We start from the raw sequence: 24,881 nt of genomic DNA, 5'->3' as shown, positions 1-24,881 counted from the left end.
TATTTTGTGTTTAGTGGTGGAAACTAGCGTAATTATAGGAGATGCAGGGGATGCAGTTGCACCCGGGCCCAGGAGCCTTAAGGGGCCCATAGGGCTTATCTTCTCCATATAGGGAGCCCAATAATATGAATAAAGCATTATAGTTGGGGGCCCTGTTACAGGTTTTGTATTGGGGCCCAGGAGCTTCACGTTATGCCTCTGTGTTATGGGCTTAAAAAAAGTTGGTGGGGTAAAAGGGCAAAATAAACTTTTGCACTCAGGCCCATGAGCCTTTAGCTATATAGGCCCATGGTGGTGGAGATAATACTGTATGAACCAACAAAAGTAGCGAGTCCATTTAGGTTTTTGACTCATTCTTTCTATGTGTCTATCAAATTCCAAAACCTATATTACTGTATAGTTTGGTTATGGGAGAGTCTAGGTAAGTTTTCTGACCACACCTGTGTAGGTGTATTGATGGGTATATTCAGCATTGTGACAAATAGATCTACAAATAAACCTCACAGTGGGGACAAGCTGATCATGTTGTGGGCCCACCAAGCTATTCTCCTGATGGCTTCCACACATGTAGGAAAACTGCATCATTTAGTAGGTTGGGGTGTCTTTTACTATTTTTTAAAGTGAAAAACACATTTGCAAATTATATTAGGAATCAAGTGAGTTGGAAGGAGCAACACAGTCAGGTATGAAGAGGAAAAGGATGTGGAACAAGTGCCAATATAATGGACAGTATCACTGTTATGAATTACCTATAAAAGGTGCGTGCAAAAAAAAATTTGCACTAGTGACATCTGCATCTCTGCATAAAACATGTACCATTCCCTGTTTCCCTAATTGATAACCTAAGGCATCGTCAAACATAGACTATATACTGAATATTTGACCACTCTTATGGTACTATTTTCCCTTTCACCACCGGAAGCTAGGGGTTTGAAAGGGCTTGCATGGAGGAACTCCCCTGTCATGCCCCTAGCTCCTGATTGGCTGAATTATTGAAGGTCATAGCAGCAAGTGTGTGTAGATTTTGTAGCTGTTGGGATGACACCGGCAACACTCAGAGTGGCGGTGGCAACAAATCGGAACAGAAGACTGAGTGCGCAGGGCAAACAGTGGAGGACACCGGCACCACTGGAAGCGGCGGTGGCAGCAGAGGCAGAGCCTAAGTAAGCGGGGCAAACAGCGGAGGACACCGCCAACACAGAAGACTAAGTGAGCCAGGCAAACAGCGGAGGACACGGCAACACTGAGAGCAACGTTGGCGGCAAACACAGAGGCAGAGCCTGAGTGAGTAGGGAAAACAGTGGAGGACATCTGCAACAGTGGGAGCAGAGGGGCCGGCAGAGGCAGAGTGCAACACAACAGTGAGTGAGCAGCCCAAAGTGGAAGACAGCCGGGATGGAGCAGAGAGCCGGCTGAGCAGGGGCAAAAAAGTGGCTGCACGGAGCAGTGAGGGAGCGGAGCCATAGGCTGAGAAGATGGAAGGGGGACAGCTGCTGCAGGGACACTTGTAGCTGCAGCGTGTGCATTGATTTTTTTCTTCTGCTGGAGGGTTAGGTTTAGGGTCAGTTTTCCTGTTAGCCTTACATTTATAGCTGTAAAGGCTTCTGCATTTATAGCTAATAATGTAAACCTAACAGAAAAACTAACCCTAACCCTCCAGCACAGGTACAAACTCAATGTACATGCTGCTAGGACCTTCCATCATTCAGCCAATCGGGAACTAGGGACATGACAGGGGTGTTCCTCCATGCAAGCCCTGTCAAACCCCTAGCTTCCGGTGGTGACAAGATACAATAGTAGCCATTCCTATATTATAGCATTATTTTGTTAATTGCTTTGGTATTCATTTATGTAATTTGAAATGTTGACCAAAAATGACTATCTTCTTCCTTGCATCATAGATAGCAGAAAGAAGAATATTTATTGAGAAACAGTGAACAAAGATAGAAAACTGAGAAAGTGCTTCAACTTCCTGAGTGTATTTTCTATAATAATCTTCTCATCCCATTAGGGTCTGAAAAATGGGATTGTACAACTGAAACTTGGGCTTTTGGGAGGTCTGGAAACAGCGGTAAATGGTGTATAATGAAATGACCATTCTGAATGCATCTAGCATTTTAAAATCCATTTCTACAAATCACATAAAATATTTTTCCATCTAAAATATATGATATAATTTTTTTAGAATAGGCTTCTAATGTGATATGTGTACAGTGCATAGCACTGGTAATTGTATGCTCCTTAAATTGACTACTACTTATCTCTGGAGACATTGCTTTCAATCTGTTTATAACACTTTATTTCTAACTATTTGAGTCCCCTGGAGAAACTGCATTTTTTTTTTCATTCGTAATATTGCAATGACTTAAAAACAGGTAATTTTACTGTAGGGGATCTTACATGTCATTCTACTTATGGGCAAACAGAATCACAAGCGATAATTATAAGGGGATGATGATAAGACTGTGTGGTATAATAGTTACTACAGACAGAAATCAAGAGTATAGATCCGAAGACACAACATGTCACAACAAACCATTGAAGCTAAATATGTGTATTTTAGTACAATGAAAAAAAATCAATGTTGTGTCATTTTTATACCTCTGCTGTAATTATAGGTCTGTAGAAATGATCCCTATCATTCACCAGCAGTATGTGCAGTAATTGTGGTAATTTTTAGTCTTTCGTCTCCGATTCTCATAAATTGCAGCAAGCCTATTTTTGTTACAGATCTAAATTCTACATCTAAACAATGTTTTGTTCAAAGAATTGCAACAGCCTAGTAAAAAGTAAAGTTTTATCTTTACAGATATCAACAAATCTGTATGTATTTCTTAATAAAAACGATTCATTTTCATAGAGCAATGAGTAATTAAAGAGGATTTCCGAGATTCAAAAACAATTGCCTGGGATGGGGAAGCTATATGGGGTTGACAAAAATATGGAAATGCCATACAAAATGCATGGGATTTTAATCACTAGCACTCAGCTACCCTTTTGACCTCTGCTTGGCTGAGAGCTTTCTCACCAAATTTGTGTTTACTTCATCTCTTGCCCTGCTCTGGGTGGTTTTGGGAACCAGCTGGTAAAAGCAGCTGAGTGGCTCAAACCCCTGACCAATGGAACCTTGTTGCTCAGGCATGTTCACATCTGCCCGGCAGCATCTGTGTCATATTATCTCCACTTAAAATCGGTCTCTACATGTATTATTGAAATATGATTTATAAACCCATGTAATTTAAGACATGCATTTCGTGTGGAGTTCCCATATTTTTGTCTGCCATCGTATATGGCTAAAATAAATAAAAAAGTGTACTTACCTCTCTAATGTGCTCCTGCTCCAGCGCCGCAGCTGTGGTCCAGTGTTGGAAGCTCACGTAATAGTCATGTGCCTATTATGTAATTGTGAATCACTGTTCTCAGTGGTCACATGCCAGCTATAAAGACATGACCATTAGGACAGTGTTTGGCTGAAAAGTAGAGATGAACAGCACATGATGCTGCGAGAGCTTCTATCACCAGACTAGAGACCTTAGAAGAGAAGGACATTTCACACTTTTTTCTTTATTTTAGCCAGTTATCTGCCATCTGCTAATTTTTTTTTAAATTGTCGTAAAATCCCTTTAAATTATCACCAATGATGTACACAGAGTGATAACGGTGCTCTGTCTCATTCCTTGAAATGGTATAGTTGTCTGTATTCAAATGTTATTTTAGAAGTGGTGAAATGCAATCAGGTATCGGTAAAATGTTCACACGAGCATTGTTTTGCATGTGCGTGTGTACGAACAAATCCGCACATCCAGGCACGTGCAAAAACACGTATGAATGAAGCTGCGTGCCTGTTGTAGTCAATGGGGCCGCCACTGCTGCAGGTGGCCCCATTGAAAGCAATAGAATGCCGGCACCCCCAACGTCTCTTAACCCCTTAATACAGAGGCATAACTTGAAGCTCCTGGGCCCCAATGCAAAACCTGTAACAGGGCTCCCAACTATAATGCTTTATTCATAGTACTGGGCTCCCTATATGGAGAATTCATTGAATTCAATGAATGGCTGAACGCTGCCTTTGATTGGCTGAGTGCTGTGACTATTCACAGGCAGTGCTCAGCTGTCATTCATTGAATGGCTGAGCGCTGCCTGTCATTGGCTGAGCGCTAAGCCAATCAGATACAGCCCTTTCAGCAGGCGAGGATTTTAAATCCCCGCCTGCTGAAAGAACTACTTTATTATAGTGCTGGAGACTAAGCGGCTAGATGTCCTAAGCCCTGACAGTGGCAGAGAGGTGAGTATATATATTTTATTATTTTTTACTACAGTTAGGAATGATTTTTAGGGAAGGGCTTATATTTAAAGCGTTTCCCCAAAAATCACTGCAGGGGTTGCCGGCAGCCAATTGCTTTCAATGGGGCCGCCGGCAGCAACGGCAACCCCATAGAAAGCAATGAGAGAACATCGCCATCCTTTGCCACAGCTGTGGCAGGGGATTCTTTACTCCCCGCGGGGAGTCCCCTTGTCACTGAATATTGATGTGTAGCACGGACCTATGGTGCACGCATGTCCTAGCTTTTGCAGGTGCGCGTGTTTGCACACCTGTAAAACACAGACATGAGAACACACCATAGGGAATCAATTGTTCTAATAGACGTGCAGTTTTGTGCACGCGTATATGCATGCGTAAACACGCTCATGTGAATGAGGCCTAAGATTAAAGATGAGCGAGCACCCAAATGCTTGGGTCTGCGTTATTTGAGTCGATCTTTTCGTTAAATTCGAGAGCTCTACTCGAGTAACGAACCCCATTGACTACAATGGGAGACTCGAGCATTTTTGTATGTGGGACCCCGGGTCCCGAGCTTTTTTTTTTTTTTTATGTTCCCCTCTCTCTCTCTCTCCCCCCCCCCTGCCTACCAGACAAAAAATTTGCATTGACGCGCGCTGCATCGTGGTGGGGAGGGGCCAAAACAGGCACGTCACAGCAGGGAGGAGCCAAAAACTGGGGTGGGGTCGAACACGGCTTGCTGCTCGTTCGAATAACGAGCACCATCGAGTACGCTAATCAAGCTCGGCAGAGTATGTTCGCTCAACTCTACCTAAGATAGTAACCCTTCAAAGTTAATGAATAAAGGCCTTTTTACACACAACGAATTATCACTCAAAATTCATCCAAATGGCCGTTACATGTAAACGCTGGAATCGTGCATTTTCCGTTTGAATGATGGATATTACATCACATAAAATCCATTGTGCAGCTGCTAAAAGACTAAGCAAATACATTCCATTTGAATGCATTTCGCTCATCTTTCAATAGACTGCAGGATGTTCTCCCCGCGGCATGGTTACACTAGCAAGGACAACAATGGAATGAGCTGTCAGCTGTTTACACAGCTAGGTGTCTGTTTAAACACACACTGGACTCAACAAACAACAATAAAGATGCGTGTAAAAGGACCTTTAAATTAATTTAACTTAGCACCATTTGTGCTATAAATTTATAATATGCTTCCTGTGAAAATGTGGTTCCTGAACCTAAATATATAAAACTTTGTGCATCCATAGAGATCCATGGAGCAATGCAGTACGATGCCTCTGTGTGTAGGCATGTAATATCTGTTCTGGCAAATTCATAATTCATTATTTTAAGAGGAGAATACCTCCATAGTAGGGATGAATAATCTTTTTTCAAAAGAAAGGAGGAGCCTCTTCATTGTTCAGCGCTGTTGCCTTGCAGGAGTTTATATGTTTTCCGTGTTTCATAATAATGATTAAATAGCATATGCATATTACGCAATGCTTTACGTCACTTGATTTTTTTCTGTCCCCATTGGGACTCACAATCTATATTAACTTATTAGCATAGTTTTGGAGCATAGGAGAAAGCCCACACAAACATAGGGAGAACATACAAACTCCATGCAGTTGTTGTCCATGGTCAGATTTGGACCTCAGACTCCAATGCTGCAAGATAACAATGCTAACTACTGAGCCACCATGCTTCTTATTCCTCTTTCTCCTCAATAAATGCATGCACTGTATAAGTAAAGGTGATTATTGTGAAGAAGAAACCCACACAAACACAGCGAGAACATACAAACTCCATGCAGATGTTGCCCTTGGTCAAATTTCACCCCCATGACCCCAGCACTGCAAGGCAACAGTGCTAACCACTGAGCTGTCATTATTTCTCTTTCTCCTCCTGAGCTTTATAAAGAAAGCACTACATGATGTAAAATAAACCACAATTTATCAGACCAGGTAACCTTCTTCCATCCTCTATGGCCCAGTTCTGATGCTCATGTGGCCATTGAAGGCACTTTGGGTGGTGGTGGGGATCAGAATGGGCACTCTGATTAGTCTGCAGCAAAAAAACCCCTAAATGCAACACTTTGTAATGCAATGTGTATTGACAATTCTTTTTGATCACAGCCAACATATACTTGATATATGTTTTTCCCTTTTTCTCTAGGCAAAGACTGCGGTATAGAGAGACCTCTTAGTTGGAGAAGTCAGTCAACCCACTTAGATCTAATTCTAATCTGCTCGTTCGCAAAACTTCAGACAGACATGCGTATCAAAATTGTTCTATGTCCAAACATAGTGGATCATAGTTGGAGAAAATGCTCAGGTATAGCACATGTCAGTTGTAAAGACAGCTAGTCTATCTTTAGCTTCATTTCTCAGAAGATGTCCAAGAGTCCCCACCCAGACCTCTTTTCCCCGTAGGTGTCAGAACGACAGAAGAAGGTAGATGGATACAAGATAAAAATAAAAAAAGGCTGGTGTCCATAGCCCAGGCTGGTCATTCCCTAGCCTACCATCTGGGCTATGGACACCAGCCTTTTTTATTTTTATTTTGGGACATCAGCTCAGCATTATAGTTGAATACCGAAGCGGGACACTGTTCTAGGTGCATACCTTAATTTCATATATGGCAAAGGGCATCAGCTCAGCGTTACATCTGAACGCCCAAGCGGGACGCTGCTTTAGCTGTATGCCTCGGTCTCCAATACGGCAAAGGGCCTAAGAACAGAGACCCCCTCTAGGTTATGTTCATCTTTAAAAGATTCTGCTGAAACAGTTGTTCCCCGTATGTTAGGACACTTGTTTCTTCATTATCTAGTCTATCTAGACTTTATAATTTTCTCCATATGATGAAAACCTCTAACCTCCTAACGCTCCTGATGATCCACGAAATCGAGTGGTGAAACGCGTTGAGCGACAAAAGAGCGGAAATAGAGCTATAAAACGAGTGAAAACAAGAATTGGAGCTATGGGTCTTGCATCATATTGAATCTAATGACCCTAATGAATAGAGTTTAAATTTCGTTAAATCGCATATACTGAGGAAAAAATTTTTCCTACGAAAGAGAGACTTGGCACAAACATCAGTACCAAGTCTCCATAAACTCTCTAACATTGGGATCAATTTCGACTCTTACATCAGAAGACTCGAATTATTGAAACCAATTTTTTTATTATCTGTGAAGAAATTCTAACACAACTGCATCTGTTAGACTCTTTGATGGTGCTCGGGATACCCAACACCAAAAATCGAAAAGAGACTAACTAGTAGCCGGAAATACAGAATTTCCTTTTTGTAGGTCGATCCACAGTATTCTTATACCCATTTTACCACTATTACTAATTGGGATAAGATATTCAGTGGTTTCAACCTTTTGGGTTTATGTGTCAGGCCACAACGCTTGGGATCTCTGGGTCCAAGAAAAATACATCTGGTATTTCTGCAACATACCAATAGTCACATTGTCCGACACCTATCCCCAGTAGTTGTGTTTTGTGTGTCCTGATATTCACCACACTACGTCTTTAATGTTTTTTTCATTAGTTGTGCCCTTTTGTGTTCTATTTTAATAATTTCCCTAATAAAATTATTTCTTTTATTCTAAGTCACCTCTGTGATAGGGCTTAACATACAATTTTGGAGACTTTTTTTGACTGCCACCTCTGTGAAAAATATGTCCTATAAGGAACGGTTAAAAGATCTGGGGATGTTTAACTTGCAAAAAAGAAGACTGAGAGAAGACTTAATAGCTGTCTCCAAATATCTGAAGGGCTGTCACAGTGCAGAGGGATCAGACCTATTCTCTTTTGTACAAGGAAAGACTAGAAGCAATGGGATGATACTGAAAGGAAGGAGACACAAATTAAATTTTAGAAAAAAACCTTTCAGACAGTGAGGGTGATCAATGAGTGGAACAGGTTGCCACGAAAGGTGGTGAGTTTTCCTTCAATGGAAGTCTTCAAATAAAGGCTGGACAAATATCTGTCTGGGATGATTTAGTGAACCCTGCACTGAGCAGGGGGTTGGACTTGATGACCCCGGAGGTCCCTTTCAACTCTACCATTCTATGATTCTCTTTTGTCTATCATGTCTCAGACAATGTATGCAGCTTGATGGAAGGTTTTAACTTAATTTGCAAAATTTACACCTGGACCCATCACCTATTGTACAAGGTAATAATTCTACATTCCACCCAACATAATATATGAGCACAGTTTATAAGATCTAAACAGAATATAAAATGAAATTATCTGTACAATTAAGTACTGTAGCTCTGTATAGCACGAAAATCACAATATGGCAGCTTAGCCATTATACTTTCATAGCAGTTGCAAAGGATACTGTTGTAGCATTGAAGGCCTATGAGCCCTCAGAAATAGGGACTAACATCTTCAGCACTGTTCACTACAAGCTGCCCTTATAACTAGGCTTTATGAGGGAGATATACAGTGAGATATGCGCATTATGAGTTTAGATTAACTTGCAATGAATGACAAAGTGCAATGGTGAGGAAATAAGCTCACCTGGCGCTCGGTGTGGTAACCTTGGATAGGGATATCCCACCGGCACCTTTCCTCTTGGTTGGCGTGTCAAGGTATCTTTGAGACGTCCAGAGCCGATGAGCACTCTGATGACAGGTGCTCACTGGATATGTAACTTAAAATAAAACATGGCACCTCACTGCTAGAGTCCAAAGTTTGGACTTTGAACCCTAGCAGCGCGGTGCCATGTTTTATTTGAAGTTACATAACTAGGCTTTATGGACATGTAGACAAAAATAACCACTTGAATTTCTAGAATAAAATAGTTAGAGATATTTTTCTTGAATTATTAGAATCAGCGCAAAATGTATAATTTGTTTAATATGGAGTCGGGAAGGAATTTCTTCCCTCAAATGGGCTAAATTGGTTTCTGCCTTATAGTTTTTTTTTGCCTTTCTCTGGATCAACAAGGGAGGTGGAAACAGGATGAACTAGATGGGCGTTGTCACTATGTTTAATGCTAAAGTGGCGAATATTCCAGAACATGAATGCTTATATGACCAAAGTAGTATGACCTTCTGGATAACCATTTAAACGGAATTCTTCTCCAGCAGCAGAGTCTTAATGGTACAATTTATTTTCTATACCAACAGGTTAACCATATAAACCAAAGGTATATATATATATATATATATATATATATATATATATATATATATATATTAGAGATGAGCGAATATACTCGTTTCGAGTAATTACTCGATCGAGCACCGCGATTTTCAAGTACTTCAGTACTCGGATGAAAAGATTCAGGGGGTGCCGGGGGGCGGGGGGAGGCGTGGCGGAGCGGGGGGTAGCAGCGGGGAACAGGGGGGAGCCCTCTCTCTCTCCCTCTCCCCCCCCCCCCCCACTGCCCGCTGCAACTCCCCACTCACCCACGGCGCCCCCCGAATCTTTTCGCCCGAGTACGGAAGTACTCGAAAATCGCGGTACTCGGGCGAAAAACGGGCGTGGCCGAGTACGCTCGCTCATCTTATATATATATATATATATGTATATATATAAGGTAAAGAGCAATACAATATTTCCATTTAAACCAAGTCGCTTTAAATCCAAGCTCTGAAGTGGCTACATAAAAAGTGTGAATCTGCTATGTGATCCTACGATATTAGCTAGGAATGAAAAAAATACCCAATAATTTATTACACCAACATTTCAGCTTTAAAGAACATTAATCATTAAAAGTTGTACATTCAGAGCACAATTATTACTTCCAGAAAAGGCTTTGTGACTAGAATGCTGACACTTGTCAATTAATTCTATGTTTTAATGATCTGGTAATAGAAGCACTGGAAAGCTTCAGATGATTAAACAAAGAGTAAGTAAGAGGGGAAAACGATGAACTTGCCTTTCTCTGAACTTAGATTTGCTTGTGCTGTACGATACTGGATATGTTAATAAGTCACAATTATATCAATATATCTTTCTGAAACAGCTTTTCCCAGGCAGATTACTGCAATAATTGAAAAGCTACCTCCTACTGGCTGCCAAGCTTTCGTATTAGAGAAATACAATTTATTTTCAAGGAAATATCCAAAACATAAAGCCATTTTTCCTAAATAGAAATTGTCAACTGTAACCACGTGCATCTAAATTCTACAATAGAGTATAATACCATCATGTGTGTAGAGATTCTTATACAAAAGATATGTATGTATCTATAGTATAAGAATCTCTATACACATGACAGTATTATACACTATTGTACTACTAAATCAGTAGCCCTACGGAGATGCTGACATGGGAAAAGGCTACACATACCTACCCATCTGCTTAGCCTGCATCAGGAGCCCTGAATACAGTCTTGGATGCCACTATGCTCTGTATGCAAATGAGGCTAGAGCAGTCTGATGAGTTGTCAGGCCTCAAACCCACAACCTTCTGTGCTCCAGTCCGTGGCTCTCCCCAGTGAGCTATCCAGCTTGCTGGACAAGTTTCCCTGAATCACCTGGTTCTTGTCCCTAGCTCCTGCTCCTGGTTTCCGATTAGTCCCTCCCTGTTTTTTAAATGCACCTCCTATAAAAGTCTGGCCCTGCCACTCCCTCGGTGTGTGATTATTCTTCTTCCCAGCATTGATTGATTAGCTCCACTTCTGCTTACTTTTCAGCTACTGTGACTAGACCTATTGATACCGATTTCTGGCTTTCCATCTGGCTATGTTACCCGCTTCATTCACTTGCACTGCAAATGAGACCTCCTATTGCTGACTCCTGGCTTGTCCCTGAAAACCCTCCAGACCTGGGTCTCCTATCCAGTGCCGATAAGACACTTACGTGAGTGGTATATTGATAGATAGTGGTACTTGGCTTTTTGCATTAGGCAATCATCAACCCCTCCCTTCAGTTCCTGATTGACTGCTAATATTATACTTGAGCCATGAATCAAGAGTGAGGAGAAGGGCTTGATGATCACCTAATTATAATATACCAATTACAATCGTACCATAGCATGCAAGCATCATTGCCAAGGCCAATGCTTAGCTGCAGAAGTCACATTAATGATGTATATGAGATGTTATTGCTGCAGGAGCAATAGGGCTACTAGAATGGCTGTGCTGCGGTTAATGGGTGAGTACTGGTTATTTTATTACTATATATATTTCTCTAATAATAGATAAATTACTTTAAATCCCAGAAAACCACTTTAGGTAATTTAATACAGTGCTTAGGCTTTCTCTGCCTTAAAGAAGCATTCTGACAAATGTTCTCCCAAAATTGGTATATACAGCAAAAGGAGTAATTATTATTAATAGCTAACTTTCTTGCTTTCATTTTAATTCTTCCTCCTTTGGTCCCATGATTTCATTGTGAATGGTGTTTCAGAGCATCTCTTCCTGTGTAGACAGAACATCACTCTGGTCTGTGTGCATATTTGAGATTTCAGCCGCACTTCAGTAGCGGTGAGCGATTCCAGTGACCTGATTGGTTGTTGGGTACACACCCCCCTTTGGAGATGTGCAGGAGTGGGCGGCCCGTTAAATAAGCAGCAGCTGGGCCGTAGGAGGGTCGGCAACTAACCCCAACCCTAAACCCTAACCCTAAACCCTAAACCCAAACCCTAAACCTAAACCCAAACCCTAAGCCTAACCCTAAACCTAACCCTAACCCTAAGCCTAACCCTAAACCCAAACCCTAAACCTAACCCTAACCCTAAACCCTAACCCCCCGTGGGTCTTGTGAAGTAGCAATCGTGCAGATCTCCTAAGGGGGGAGTGTACCCAACAACCAATAAGGTCGCTGGAATCGCTCACCGCTACTGAAGTGCGGCTGAAATACAATATATGCGGTCTGTGTGCCCTGGCTGATGAGAACCACAGGATATTGTCATCAGCTTCTCAGTCTCTCCCTGCTTGTCTCAAACTTTGCCTCCATCCACCTCTCCTCTGAGTTCTTCCTTCCCATTTCCTAGTATCACTGTCTCACTCAGTAAGCTGAATAGCATGTAGAACCTACAAGTTATGGCTAACTCCACCCATTTGGTGTCACAACAGCAAAGTACTTTCGGGAATTGTAGGTTGATGCTTTGTACATGAAACTGCATACCCATAGTGATGGAGCCATCTCTGCTGCAGCCACATAGAAAGAATCATTTATAACCATGGTAGGTGCTGATATCGGTAATGCAATAGCATTAGCCAAACATCCATGTTATTTTGTATTAAAAGGGGTTGTTTTAAATAAAATGTTTCCATAAAAGTGGCTTCCCCCGAAAACAAAATAACAAAGAGCTTATACTCACCCCGCCATGCAAGCTCCCTGCTGGCGGCTCCAGGTCTCCTTGCTGATGTAATGTCTACAAGCTACTGCAGCCAATAACACACCTCCGCCATCAATCATTGAGCTTTGTCATTGGCTACTGTAGCCTGTGATGCCCTGTACAAAGGCTGCTGCAATCTGTAAACATTACGCTAGCGAGGAGACCCAGTGGGGGACTTGCGGGAAGAGGCGAGTATACGTTCTTTGCTACTTTTTGGCCCCAGTGAAACATTTATCTTGGACAACCTCTTTACGTTACCTTGCTAGAAAACATATTTAACTTCATATTTTTTTAAAACATTGCTGAAGTGCTGCTATAATGCACAAATGGCCAATAGACCCCAGCAAGTATCATTCTCATTGTTTGTGACGAGTCAAGCATATAATGTAATGTTTATTCTTACTAGCCAGTCCAAATCGAATAATATGGGTAATAACAAGTATCAATATCAGTTATATACAGGAGAACTAAGCATCTTAGAGAAACCACATCCAAGAGTGTTTAAGCTGGGCATGGGTATAACAATTTCTAAAACACTGAACCATAAAAGACAATACTATATATGTAACACTAACATAATCAGTAACAATAAAAAGTATTTACATTTCTATTGTACTCTTGCAACTTTTGATGAATCTTTGATTATTACCAACATGTCTCTGAAAGTCACAAGAGACATAGCTTCTCAAAATCTATAGTGAATTCCAATACAATATTTTAGGCTATAGATTTCTTATTTGTGTATACTATACTTACTGCAGTTAGGTTTGGAAAGAGATTAATTGCAGCTGCGGCATCCAATGAAAATGGAAGGAACTGTTTTATATCCAGTGGTGGTTGCAATGTTGGTAGCGGGGGGCGCATCAGCGCAGAAAGTGCTGGGCTCTGGCATGTTCCACCTAATAATAAATGAAAATGAAATCTGGTAAGGGGTTTATTCCTTTACTTGATATGCTATAGAATAAAATACAAATCTTTAACAACATGTTCAATATGGAAAATCAGGTTAGTCACAACTTTCACTATATAACCGTGTCTTCTATTCATTGATGTAGATGGCACATAATTTTGTCGGGTGTCAAGCAAGCTATTCTGAATGCCACACATTATTCCAGACAATGGAATTAATCATCAGCAGACTCTCCTAAAGATCTGAAAGGAAATAATACATGTTTCACAACTGTGATTAACAACTTCTGGAGGTTGAATTTTTAGAGGACACTACAGTCACCACTGAATAATATTAAAACAGCTAACTAAGTTTTTAACAAAATTCATATTAGACATTTGCATGTTGGTGTATTGATGGACTCTATATGGACATTAATTAAATTGGTGCCCTTTTAGAAATTTAAAAAATAGTTCAATAAAACTTAAATAAAATAGGATGAGTTATGTCTGCAGTTATATTATTAGTAGTGCTTAAATAGGATTTTTTTATTGTAATGCAACGTATTGCAAGTGTTTTATTGTAATGCAAGTATTCAGCCAAAAGCTATCTGAAACCTATGGTCAGCTTAAGGACTATGGAGAGCTTTGTGTTTGAAAAATCAATACACACATATCTTACTAAGTCCCTGCAGAAAAAAAGATGCACTTATGTGTTTTTGCATTGAGTTTTCCTTGTCATACATTTAGAAAGCCTCATGATTGGTTTGTAGGTACTTCTACATTCAGTTTTCTAGATGGTGGGCTTGCCAAAACTGATCAACTGGTCCCTCCCCTTTCCTGCTGCATAGACTGTGTAGCGTAAACATAATCAAGCAATACTATATAGTATCACTCCCTCTATCTCATCCTCTCTCTGAGCAGCTGCAGATCCATTTCCTCCTCATTGCTGATAAGAGCAGAAAATCCACATGGAGTGAAATACAACCCCTCTGTAATAGTAGCTTTCTCTGCTCTCTGTCCTCCTGATCTCCGCTACTATCCTCCGACACTGTCATACAGCCCTCTGTTATAGCTCAGTAAAAAGGCAGTGAATGCACATTCATAACAGGGAAGTAGTCTGGGGAGGAGCTGTAAGGACATGTGGTCCAATGACACATATGGCTGCAACCCTGTCCACTCGTGATGTCCAATAACCACACAAGCGATCAAGGTTTCAAATTTGCTTGGTCACTGTCCATCACAGGCAAGAACGGTTTGGCTGCATACAGTCACTTGTATCTTGTGACTTCACAGCTAGATTTGTCACAGGGGTGGGGGTGAATAATTATTTTTTCAATTATTATGGTGTTTACTAATAATACTGCATGTAGATCACTTTGTAGAGATTGTTTTTCACTTTGACATTTGCTTTTCTCCATCGATCATTGCCATGAAAAGTCCAAACAAATCCACCCTTCTTCAGTGCTGTAATACAATAAAATACTGAAAAGTCACTTGGGAGTGAGCATGCATTATAGATCCTGTATTTACACTGTTGCAATGATACATTTTCCTTTGTGCTTAAGGTGTATATCTTAAATGGAGATATTTTGAAAATCAACGACAAACATTCATTCATTACATATTCAAATAAATCTATTTTCCAATATAGAACATTGCAGCCAATAAACCGGGAAGAGCATTTCACCGTGGGCTTTTAAGGAGCACTTGCCTGTCCTCATCCACACGTACTGTAAATATTATTACATGGAAAACAATCTGCACAAGTGTCTGCTCTCATTGACAACAGGTTTGTTGACAATCCCGTAACACAATATGTTGGCCTATAATATATTAATTAATCAAAATGAACATTTTGTAGCTGTGGATGAAAATGAATCATGGCATATTAAAATCTGGCTATTTTGTAAGCATCCGTATCTTTTATTTGAATAGCCATTAGCAATCATAATAGCCAATTTCACAGTCTGCTATGCAGCATATTTAAATAATAGGTGATACATTGTAAAAATTGGTATGTTCAATTCCCTCTGTCGAAAAATATATGAACGCATAAAGTTCTTCTGCAAGGAATAACAAAAATATGATTGCCACAGCTAATAGTCAAATTATCACTTTGCAATGTTGCCATGGAGTAATTTGGGTTCTGGGTTTTATATTCAACTAAAGCAAAGTCCTTGCAGAGTTTTGAGAGCTTACAATCACATACTAAAAAATAGGTGTCACAGTGTGTCTGTGTGTGCTCCTGGTTATTGTGGTGCTAGACACTGATCAGAGCACAACTCTGTAGGTGTTGGTTGATTCGGCTGGCTGTAAGGTGGATTGTAGAGCCAGCCAATCACCATTGTTCTGTGCACTACAGTATATTCCAGCCCCTCCTCTTAGAGGGCGCTGGTTATTCTCCTGACTTTATTCTGGTTTAAGCATGCATGCTGGTCAGATCTCTGTCTGTTTGTCTGAACTCCCCTGCTTCTAAGCAAGGCCTGCCACACCAATGTTGGTTCGGGATAGCACTCTCATCCCCATTTTTCTGCTATCTTTGTTAACACTAATAAAATATATATGTTTTGACATATCCATTATTTGTCCTGTTTAGTGTTCCTGCATTTTGATGATTTAATATATGGCTAAATTGGTCCATTGAGGATATTTATAATGTCTTGGTCTGACATGTTGGTGATGTCTATGAGGGGTGCATACTTGTGCCCTTCAAGAATGTAACATCTAGTCTAGCTTAAACAGCTTTGTGCAAAATTGACTTAAGTGTGTGCAAGAGAAAGGAAAATTAGATTATGGCCCCAGTGGGGTCAGAGACCAATTTAAATGCATATGCTGTGAATCATTTTTTTCTGTAATATATAACAAGTGAAACATTAAATGACATTAAAAACCGGATAGCAATATTAAGACTTATTATGATTTATTATATATTGTATTACTGTAAGGTAATGGTGGGCAACTAGCAGCATTGGGCTTCTGGTTCTCAAACTGTGATCCCTGACCCCTCTTCTATCTGTGTACTGTACAGTGTATACAATGCATAACTTTATATTTGCTGAATAATGACCCTGTATCCACCATTTGCAGAGAAGTGGCCATACATGAACATTCACTGAGCTCCCTCCATATCTCCCACGGGCTATAATGGAGAGCAAACATGCATGGACAGCATGGACCCTGAGATGACCGTTTTGCCCACCTGTGTATCACCATTGCAGGATAGTAGACTGAACTGAATGGACTTATGTATTTTCCACCTTACAGAACTATCTTAATATGCTACCTCTCTCATACAAATACAGTGTATAGAACCCTGTATGTAATGTGTGGTCCTGAGATGGCGTTAAGGGCCACATATGAGGGTCTCATATTGAGGTAGGGTGATCATCACTGCTTTAAAAAAAACTAATATCAGCATTGAATTTTGAAAATGAGTGAGGAAATAATTTCAAATGAATGATTAATAAAGGATTTGAAAGTTGGCAGCATACAAATAGAAGATGGGCACTTTCCAAATAGTTTTGTGCAACTCTTGGCCTGGGGGATAAGCAAAAAAGGACTGACAATAACATGACAATAAATAGTTGGAGTCAAGATAAAAAGGAATATTTATGTAAGGAATATATAGTTTAATGATTCATCATTAACCCAAATGGGAATACATATTCTGAACTGCATTATGGTATAAACCAAGCCATATACTGTAATAGTAATAAGCACAATTATTAAATACAATTAAACATTAGATAGCATTATTAAAGGAGCAATAAATAAAGGAAAGATGCAAAAAATGTAAAGACTGCGAGCCGAAACAGCTCTTGAAGTACTACATAGGACATACTTTGTGCTGCCATGCCTTAAAGGGGTTGTCCCGCGAAACAAAGTGGGTCTATACACTTCTGTATGGCCATATTAATGCACTTTGTAATGTACATTGTGCATTAATTATGAGCCATACAGAAGTTATCAGAAGTTATTCACTTACCTGTTCCGTTGCTAGCGTCCTCGTCTCCATGGTGCCGTCTAATTTTCAGCGTCTAATCGCCGGATTAGACGCGCTTGCGCAGTCCGGTCTTCTTCTTTTCTGAATGGGGCCGCTCGTGCCGGAGAGCGGCTCCTTGTAGCTCCGCCCCGTCACGTGCCGATTCCAGCCAATCAGGAGGCTGGAATCGGCAATGGACCGCACAGAAGCCCTGCGGTCCACCGAGGGTGAAGATCCCGGTGGCCATCTTCACCAGGTAATTAAGAAGTCACCGGAGCGCGGGGATTCAGGTAAGCACTCTCCGGTTTTCTTTTTTAACCCCTGCATCGGGTTTGTCTCGCGCCGAACGGGGGGGGCTATTGAAAAAAAAAAACCTGTTTCAGCGCGGGACAACCCCTTTAATCATATCTTCCCCAATAACTCTCCTTCATGTTTTCAGGGATGCTCAGATACCGGCTTGCTTATTCACGTCTGGTGGATCTGCCCTGCAGGTAATACCTTTTAGCAACAGGTAATCTATCCAATTTCAAGATTACTTCAGATAGCATTTCCATTCATTGTTACCGTTCTCTTTTCATGGGATAAACCAGCTTGGTTTCATCACCAAGCCCACAAACTTTCTCAATATTGTGGTAAGCGGGGTGCACTTGCCTGCAGATCGCCATCTTCCAGACCAGAATGGGCACCAGCCGTGTAGAAAGACTCTCTGGAGACGTGGATTTTCTTTAAACCTGGCTCCTGCCAGTCTTTATTCACAGCACAAACAACGTAAACAGAGTCTATATAACGTACTTCAGAAAAACATAAAGTCCATATCCACACCCCACCTGGGTGTTGAGGTTAGGGTGGTCAACCCTGTCAACCTCCTGCCTTCCTGGTCTGCACTAGACCCTGGGGCTAGCAGCCCTCCCAGCTCCACTGAGCTGTCTCTCAGCCAACATCTCCCTGGGTGTAGCAGGAATGTACTCTTGTATCCAACTTCCTGACCACACCAATGGGCGTTTTCCCTTTTCTCAGGCACCAGAATGCCTGTCTGTTGCCCCCTACAGGCCATTCTCTGTAGTGCACCTCTACAATATATATGTATGGCAGCCCAAGTACATATTGCTTCTCATTCTCTGTGATGAAAAACATAGTTATGAATATATAAGAAATATTTCATGTTACCAGGACAGATACGATTGAGGTCTTTTTATTAACTTGGCAACCGTTGTTTTTGTAGCTGGAATCTCCAGTATACGGCAACTTGTAGCAAAATCATCATCATGTATTATGTCTGGCCTTAGTTTGCAACACTGTAATCTTTGGATAAAGTTCTTGGGTATGATTACGATTTGGTCACCTACATGTATCTAACCACTCCCTACCCTACCGCCTACATATACCCCATTGATGTATAAGGGTTCTTATAGTCTTTTCCCTTATCGTAATACAATCTTTATGGTTATTTTCAGGCTTTGCCATTGTTCTTCCATGTATTTAACTGCAGATATATTGTTAAAAATTATTTATGGTTTTAATCCCCTGCGTTGGGATTTCAGCTAGAAAAATGTTATTTTTCTTCTGAGGTACCTCAAAATGCTTTGACACTTAAAATTTTAAATATCACAAAAGCTCTACCTTCTCTTTCATCTAAACCTGTCTCATCCTATATGTCTCTTATATAAAGCAAAACAGTGATCATTAGTAAAATAATTCTAATAAGACAACTAGCCTCAGAAGGAGCCTCTCCCTACTGCTTTAGCTACAATAGTACAATCAGAATGCTAAGTCACACATTCTTGGTTAGGCCCTACCCTCAGGCATCTATCACCTAAAAATTCAAGGTTTGGGATAAAATTGAATACATTTGTTTTCTGGAAGATTTTTACAAGACTGATTCTTTAATAAGCAGGCAAAAATCCTGCAGACTTAAAATAAAAATTGGAAATGTTTTCTTTTTTTTAGCTTCATTATTCATTTCTAGATTATAGCCTTCCTTCGAATCACCGGCTATATGAGTAACAAGTAGTTCCATTTCACAGGTGCTGAGATGCACACCAAATATTAGTATTTCTCTTGTGCCGTAGAATAGTCTTCCCAGCCCAAATGTGTCAAAACTTGTGCAAATGCCCATCAACAACTGACCACTGAATGCTGAAAGTAGCTTAGGGCATCTAGTAGTTGACTAATGGAATCTCCAAGTATATAATTTTCTGACCACACTTCTAGTTCTAATAATAGGAGAGGCAATAGAGCTGCTCTTCCCCAGTGTTAAGTATTAAAGTGGTCATCAATTTGTTGACAAGTTTGATAGCAATCTTCTTATCTAGTGCTCAAACTGAAAAGACTCAAAAGTAGTGTAGAAATGTACAGTTCCTATTATGTCTATTTGGGATTCAAGACATCTTGGCTCCTGTCTAAAATGCCAACAGACATTACAATGTATTACAATGTAACCACAACACAAGCTCTTATATTTCTGAACACAATGCTCGAGTTTAGAAGAAGAGTTAAAATGGAGTTTGAAGCATATAAGGTTTTCTCAGTGAGATATCCTTAGAAGGATGCTGAGCACATTCGATTTAAATCTGAAGAAATGTCATGCCGCTCTCAGACACGTTTGCATTGACAAAGTCAAACTTTAATAAATAGGTGTTTGGCGAACTTCTAAAACCTATTAAATTAGATAGTAAGTTCTACAGGAAAAGTTTACTTTTATAAGATAGAACAGTTAAAGAGAACTAAACTCCTTGCTTTCTACTCCGAATAGCACGTTGTACAGATAATCTGTATTGATTACTAGATTTAGATCTACAGGTAATAAATGTGCACTAAGCCTATACAAAGTATCCAAAATTGGTCTACATATTAAAATGTAGGACAAATTTACAGAATTCTCGCTGTTCTTCTACATCAGAAACATTTTTCTAGGTGTTTATTTGGTAGCTGAAAATATTACAATGTGTTACAAGAGGTCTTTGTAGCAGAACTTGCAGTAGATTTCCATGAAATAATAAGCAAGCTTTGGTTTCGACAAGGAAATTTCCCAGTTCCTGGAGGCTGGATTTATGATTCCCGTAACTAGGAAGTGATGTTGTATGACCGGCCGAGGACTATGCGAAGCACATCAGAACTGTGGAAAGCAGTGGAAGGGACCTGGACCGAGCCTGCTAGGTAAGTATAATAAGACCTCCCCCGAAAATAAGGCCTAGTGCCTTTTTTGGTGCAAAAATAATATAAAATAGGGTCTTATTTTTGGGAAAATATAGTAAATGCAAATAGAATTTTTTTTAAATTAGTTTCATTCCTTCTAAAGGCATTGGAGTGTTGCAGCACACCTGGCGGTTTTTCACGACACCCCAGGTTGCCAAGATTATCTTGACTAGATTATCTTGTACCTACCTGGAGCATGCTTCCATCTACATTACAGACCAAATGGACACTTTATTAGTGACACCCATCTAGCAGGACGTTGGACCTCCTTAGGCTTTTAGAACCACAGCAATTCATCGTGGCATAGACTCCACTAAGTGATTAAATCAATTTTCCAGGAATATTGGCCCATGGGGACAGGATAACGCATTGCCTTTGCTGAGGTACAGGCATGTTCTGTACAGCTGACAGAAGGGGTTTATGGATTCATGCTGCTTGTACCAAATTCTGGCCCTCCTACTAACATGGTGCAACAGTAGACTTTTTAACATGACTACATGGGAAAACCACACAAGGTTGGGAGTTTTTGTAATACTGTTTTTTTACTAGTCTAGCACTGATGATCGTTCCTTGTTTAAGTTAAGGTCCTTTTACATGGGACGAATGTCGGGCAAACAATACCCGACACTCGTCACTGAGTCTCCGTGCTCCTGTGCTCCTGCAGGGGAGCTAGCAGATGCAGCATAAAATATCAGCAATGAAGCTCATCGCTCATCATGTAGTTTAAACAACCACCTCTCAGTAGTGAACAGCCGCTGTGTTATGTGAATGGAGGCGGAGCGAGAGGAGAGAAATCACATGCACTGCCCCGCCCCCTGCTGGCTGCTCCATGAACCAGCCTGCTCTGCTAGCTCCCATGCAGAAGTACGAGAGCGAGGAAACACAGGGATGTCGGGCATCATTTGCCTAATATTCGTCCTGTGTAAATGGGGCTTTACTCAGATCATTCAATGATTCCACCCGAAGGTTAATTCACACCGAAACTGATCCACAGAAAACTTGCTCACTTGATGATATGCTGCATTCTTGGGGTCTAATTTCCTTACAGGGGAGCTCCAACCATTAAAAGGCAGGTGTCTTTAATACAATAGCTGTGCAGTGCATAAGGTAATTTCACTAATTGTCATTATAAATATTTTCAAAGATGCATTACTGTTTTATTTGGTTTGTCGACAATTAATATTGCTTTCGGAATTGTGCATAAAACAATACAGAGGGAAAGAAAGGAGTAGGACAAAAAATCCTCACTTGCTTCTGCATCATGCTAAAAAGAGACTGGAGATAATAGCGCATATAGCAAGTTCAACCTCAATGTAGCTTCTTTTTAAATTGACTACCTAATATTTGATATCAAGCTTACATTTCTTAGGACTCATGTATAATACTATATGATGGACCTGTGAGGTTCAGTCCAGTAATTTTGATGGACCCATAGGATGCCTCCATGCGCATTTGAATTTATATGGAGGCAGGTTGAGAATTGTCCTCATGGAGCACATACTGTATTACAATGTGCGGCGCAGGAATGCAGTCCTAAGCTCTCACTCACGACCTGAAGGTTGCGAGTTCAATCCCCACTTGGTTCATGTAGCCGGCTCAAGGTTAACTCAGTTTTCCATCCTTCCGAGGTCAGTAAAATAATAACCCAGCTTGGTGGGGGGTAATAAACAAATTACCTCAAAGCGTTGCATAATAAGTTGGCGCTATATTAATAACTATAATAATTATTAGTTACAATGTATAAAGTCCCTACGCATTTTTGAAACTGCACCTAGTGGCTGTGCACCAGGTACGGCAATAAATAAGCCCGTGTTTATGTGGCCATGCTTTAATTAATTAATTAATTAAATTAAATAGATTATATCTCTTTTTGCTATTATTTATTTCACATAAAACCAAGGGGATTTATTAAAAAAACTAATTATCAGAATGAAATTATATATATATATATATATATATATATATATATAAAACCATACATTTATTTTATATATGGACAGATATTTTGTTTCAATCGAAGTGATGTTCCTCATTTAGAGACATTGAAAATATCAAACTGAACAATAATTACCATACTAAAGAAAGTCTTGTCAAATGCTATCAGTACAGAGGGAAATGATAAAAGAGCATTACATCATAGCCGTCATGTTATCAGTGCATCTATAACCAAATGTATTGCTTCCTAAACTTCCTGCTATTCTTTAGTACATTGGTGAGACAGGGAAGCTGATAGATTTAGATTCACTATGTGATCAAATGGTTCAGCACAAAAACTTCCCGTATATTGCTTACATCATCCACCACTTAGCTGAAAACATAGTATGTTTCAATCAGCTCGTTTGCTGAGGCGGGTGAAAAGGATCAGGAAGCAATTTATAAGGCTGATAGTCACCATGGCTAAGACAGCCAACACATTTAGAGTAATTTAGCGCCTATGGTGACTCGGCAGGTTGCATAGGACATCACATATTATAGCTAGGATATCCAACCGAAAACAATTAACCATCTTGATTGAGGTCTCGGTCCAACAAAATTCAGTTCATTGTTATCCTGGTCCTGGAGTTACTTTGCATAGAGATAAAAAAAAAACAAGTCCGATGCACTTACCCCACTGTAGTGAGAGAAGGGAAGCAATCATTTATACGTAATTACTTGTAGATTTTCTGAATTAACCTCTTTTTAAAGTCCTTTACACATAGCCAGTATATGGTTAATATCACTTTAACCTTATTCATTTTCTATGGTCAGTGAGCCCGTTAATGGTGGTATTAATGATGTTAATGCATTTTTAAATGGTTCGTCATGGCACACATTAACCTTGTGTATTGCCGTAAAGTACACATAGTATACATTTACTAATAAGGCTGTACAATTTATAATAGAGCCATTCTAAACTACAATGTCTTCATGACTCGGACACAAATTAAAAGCTAAGAATTATTTCCATTACTTACAGCATTGTTGACTTCTCATTCCCGTGCAATTATGTATCATTTCTAGTAGGACATCACAGATGACGTGAGTCGAGTAAAGTGTGTATTGTATCCAATATATATGTTTATGTATACTAACACAGCATTTAAATTTATTCTCTAAGGCCAATGTCCACAGGCGGGTCGGATTCCGTGCGGGGAATTCCACACGGAATACAGCCCTGACCATGACCGTTAAGCCCTGCGTACCTGTATTATTCCAGTGGTGGCATCCATGTGGACCCCTCCACTTCTGGGTTCTCTGTACTTCGCATGGTCAGACATGCACAGTACAGGTTTGTTTTTAAAATGCTTCTGCTTTCCCGCAGAAAATGGAGCATGCTGTGATTTGTTCTCTGGACCAAAAAGCCTGCAAAATAAATCTGCATGCTTTAATCCATTTGCGGACGCCCATGCTTCTCTATGGGTGGCTTGATTTGTGGATCACCGTCAGTGGACATTGAGCCTTAGTCCACTCACAAAAAACTACTTAGTGAAGACTAAAAAAAACTAACAAAATCTTAAAAATTTCTACTTGGATCACACATGAGGGTGATAGATACAACAAACATAATAATTTCCGAATAAGAAGAATATTTTCCAGACCCCCAAGAAGAAGGCTCAGTCCATCATAGTTCCACCTTAGTATTTTAGCCAAGAAGGATAGTGACTATTTATGCTTAGAACTGAAGTCAACATAAGTCTACATCAATTGTTCAAACTCTCAGACAGCATCTTTTCTTTATGGGAACCTATCATCACATTTGAGCCCCTATAAACTACATTATGGGGCTCAAAGAAGAGGGAATGGAAAGTTTGAGGTGCTGTGTTTCCTTCTGACAGTCCCCCATTGCTGTGCTATGTCCCCATAAAGTTGGCGCATGCACGCGTCTCTTGAGTCTTTTCAGACAACTCTGCGCATATATTCTTCCATTTATCTTTACAGGAGAGCATGCATACAAATCCTTCTGAAAAGTGTCAAGGGAACACAGGAACGGGAGACCGGGTGAGTGTGAAACACTCTGTTCCATCACTTTTGTCTGGACTCACTTTTCAGCCCCATGACATGGTTTATGGGGCTCAAAGACTGAAGACTGGGCATGCAAAGAAAACTAAGCACCCCTATCTCATCAGATGTTCCAGACATTGCAGCAGGAGTCACGTGTCATTCATTGTTCACATGGCCAATGCAGCCAATCACTGGACTCAGCATTCATGTGCACTTGAATTGCATATGACTG

At 40.3% G+C, this 24,881-nt stretch overlaps 1 protein-coding gene across 2 annotated transcripts in view; it reads right to left on the bottom strand.

Annotated features, from left to right (window-relative positions):
• Nucleotides 1-24,881, bottom strand: part of ZNF385D (zinc finger protein 385D) — a 308,181-nt gene that overhangs the window by 214,127 nt on the left and 69,173 nt on the right. For both annotated transcript variants that reach the window (XM_066584866.1, XM_066584867.1), the window contains exon 2: nt 13,357-13,499. In XM_066584866.1, the coding sequence (XP_066440963.1) occupies nt 13,357-13,499 (143 nt within the window). The remainder of the gene's footprint in view (nt 1-13,356; nt 13,500-24,881) is intronic.

Source organism: Eleutherodactylus coqui, chromosome 12 (genome assembly GCF_035609145.1).
Source record: "Eleutherodactylus coqui strain aEleCoq1 chromosome 12, aEleCoq1.hap1, whole genome shotgun sequence".
In the NCBI taxonomy this organism is placed as follows: domain Eukaryota; kingdom Metazoa; phylum Chordata; class Amphibia; order Anura; family Eleutherodactylidae; genus Eleutherodactylus; species Eleutherodactylus coqui.
Note: the sequence above shows the minus strand (reverse complement) of the source record. Positions and strands in the feature narration are given on the sequence as shown.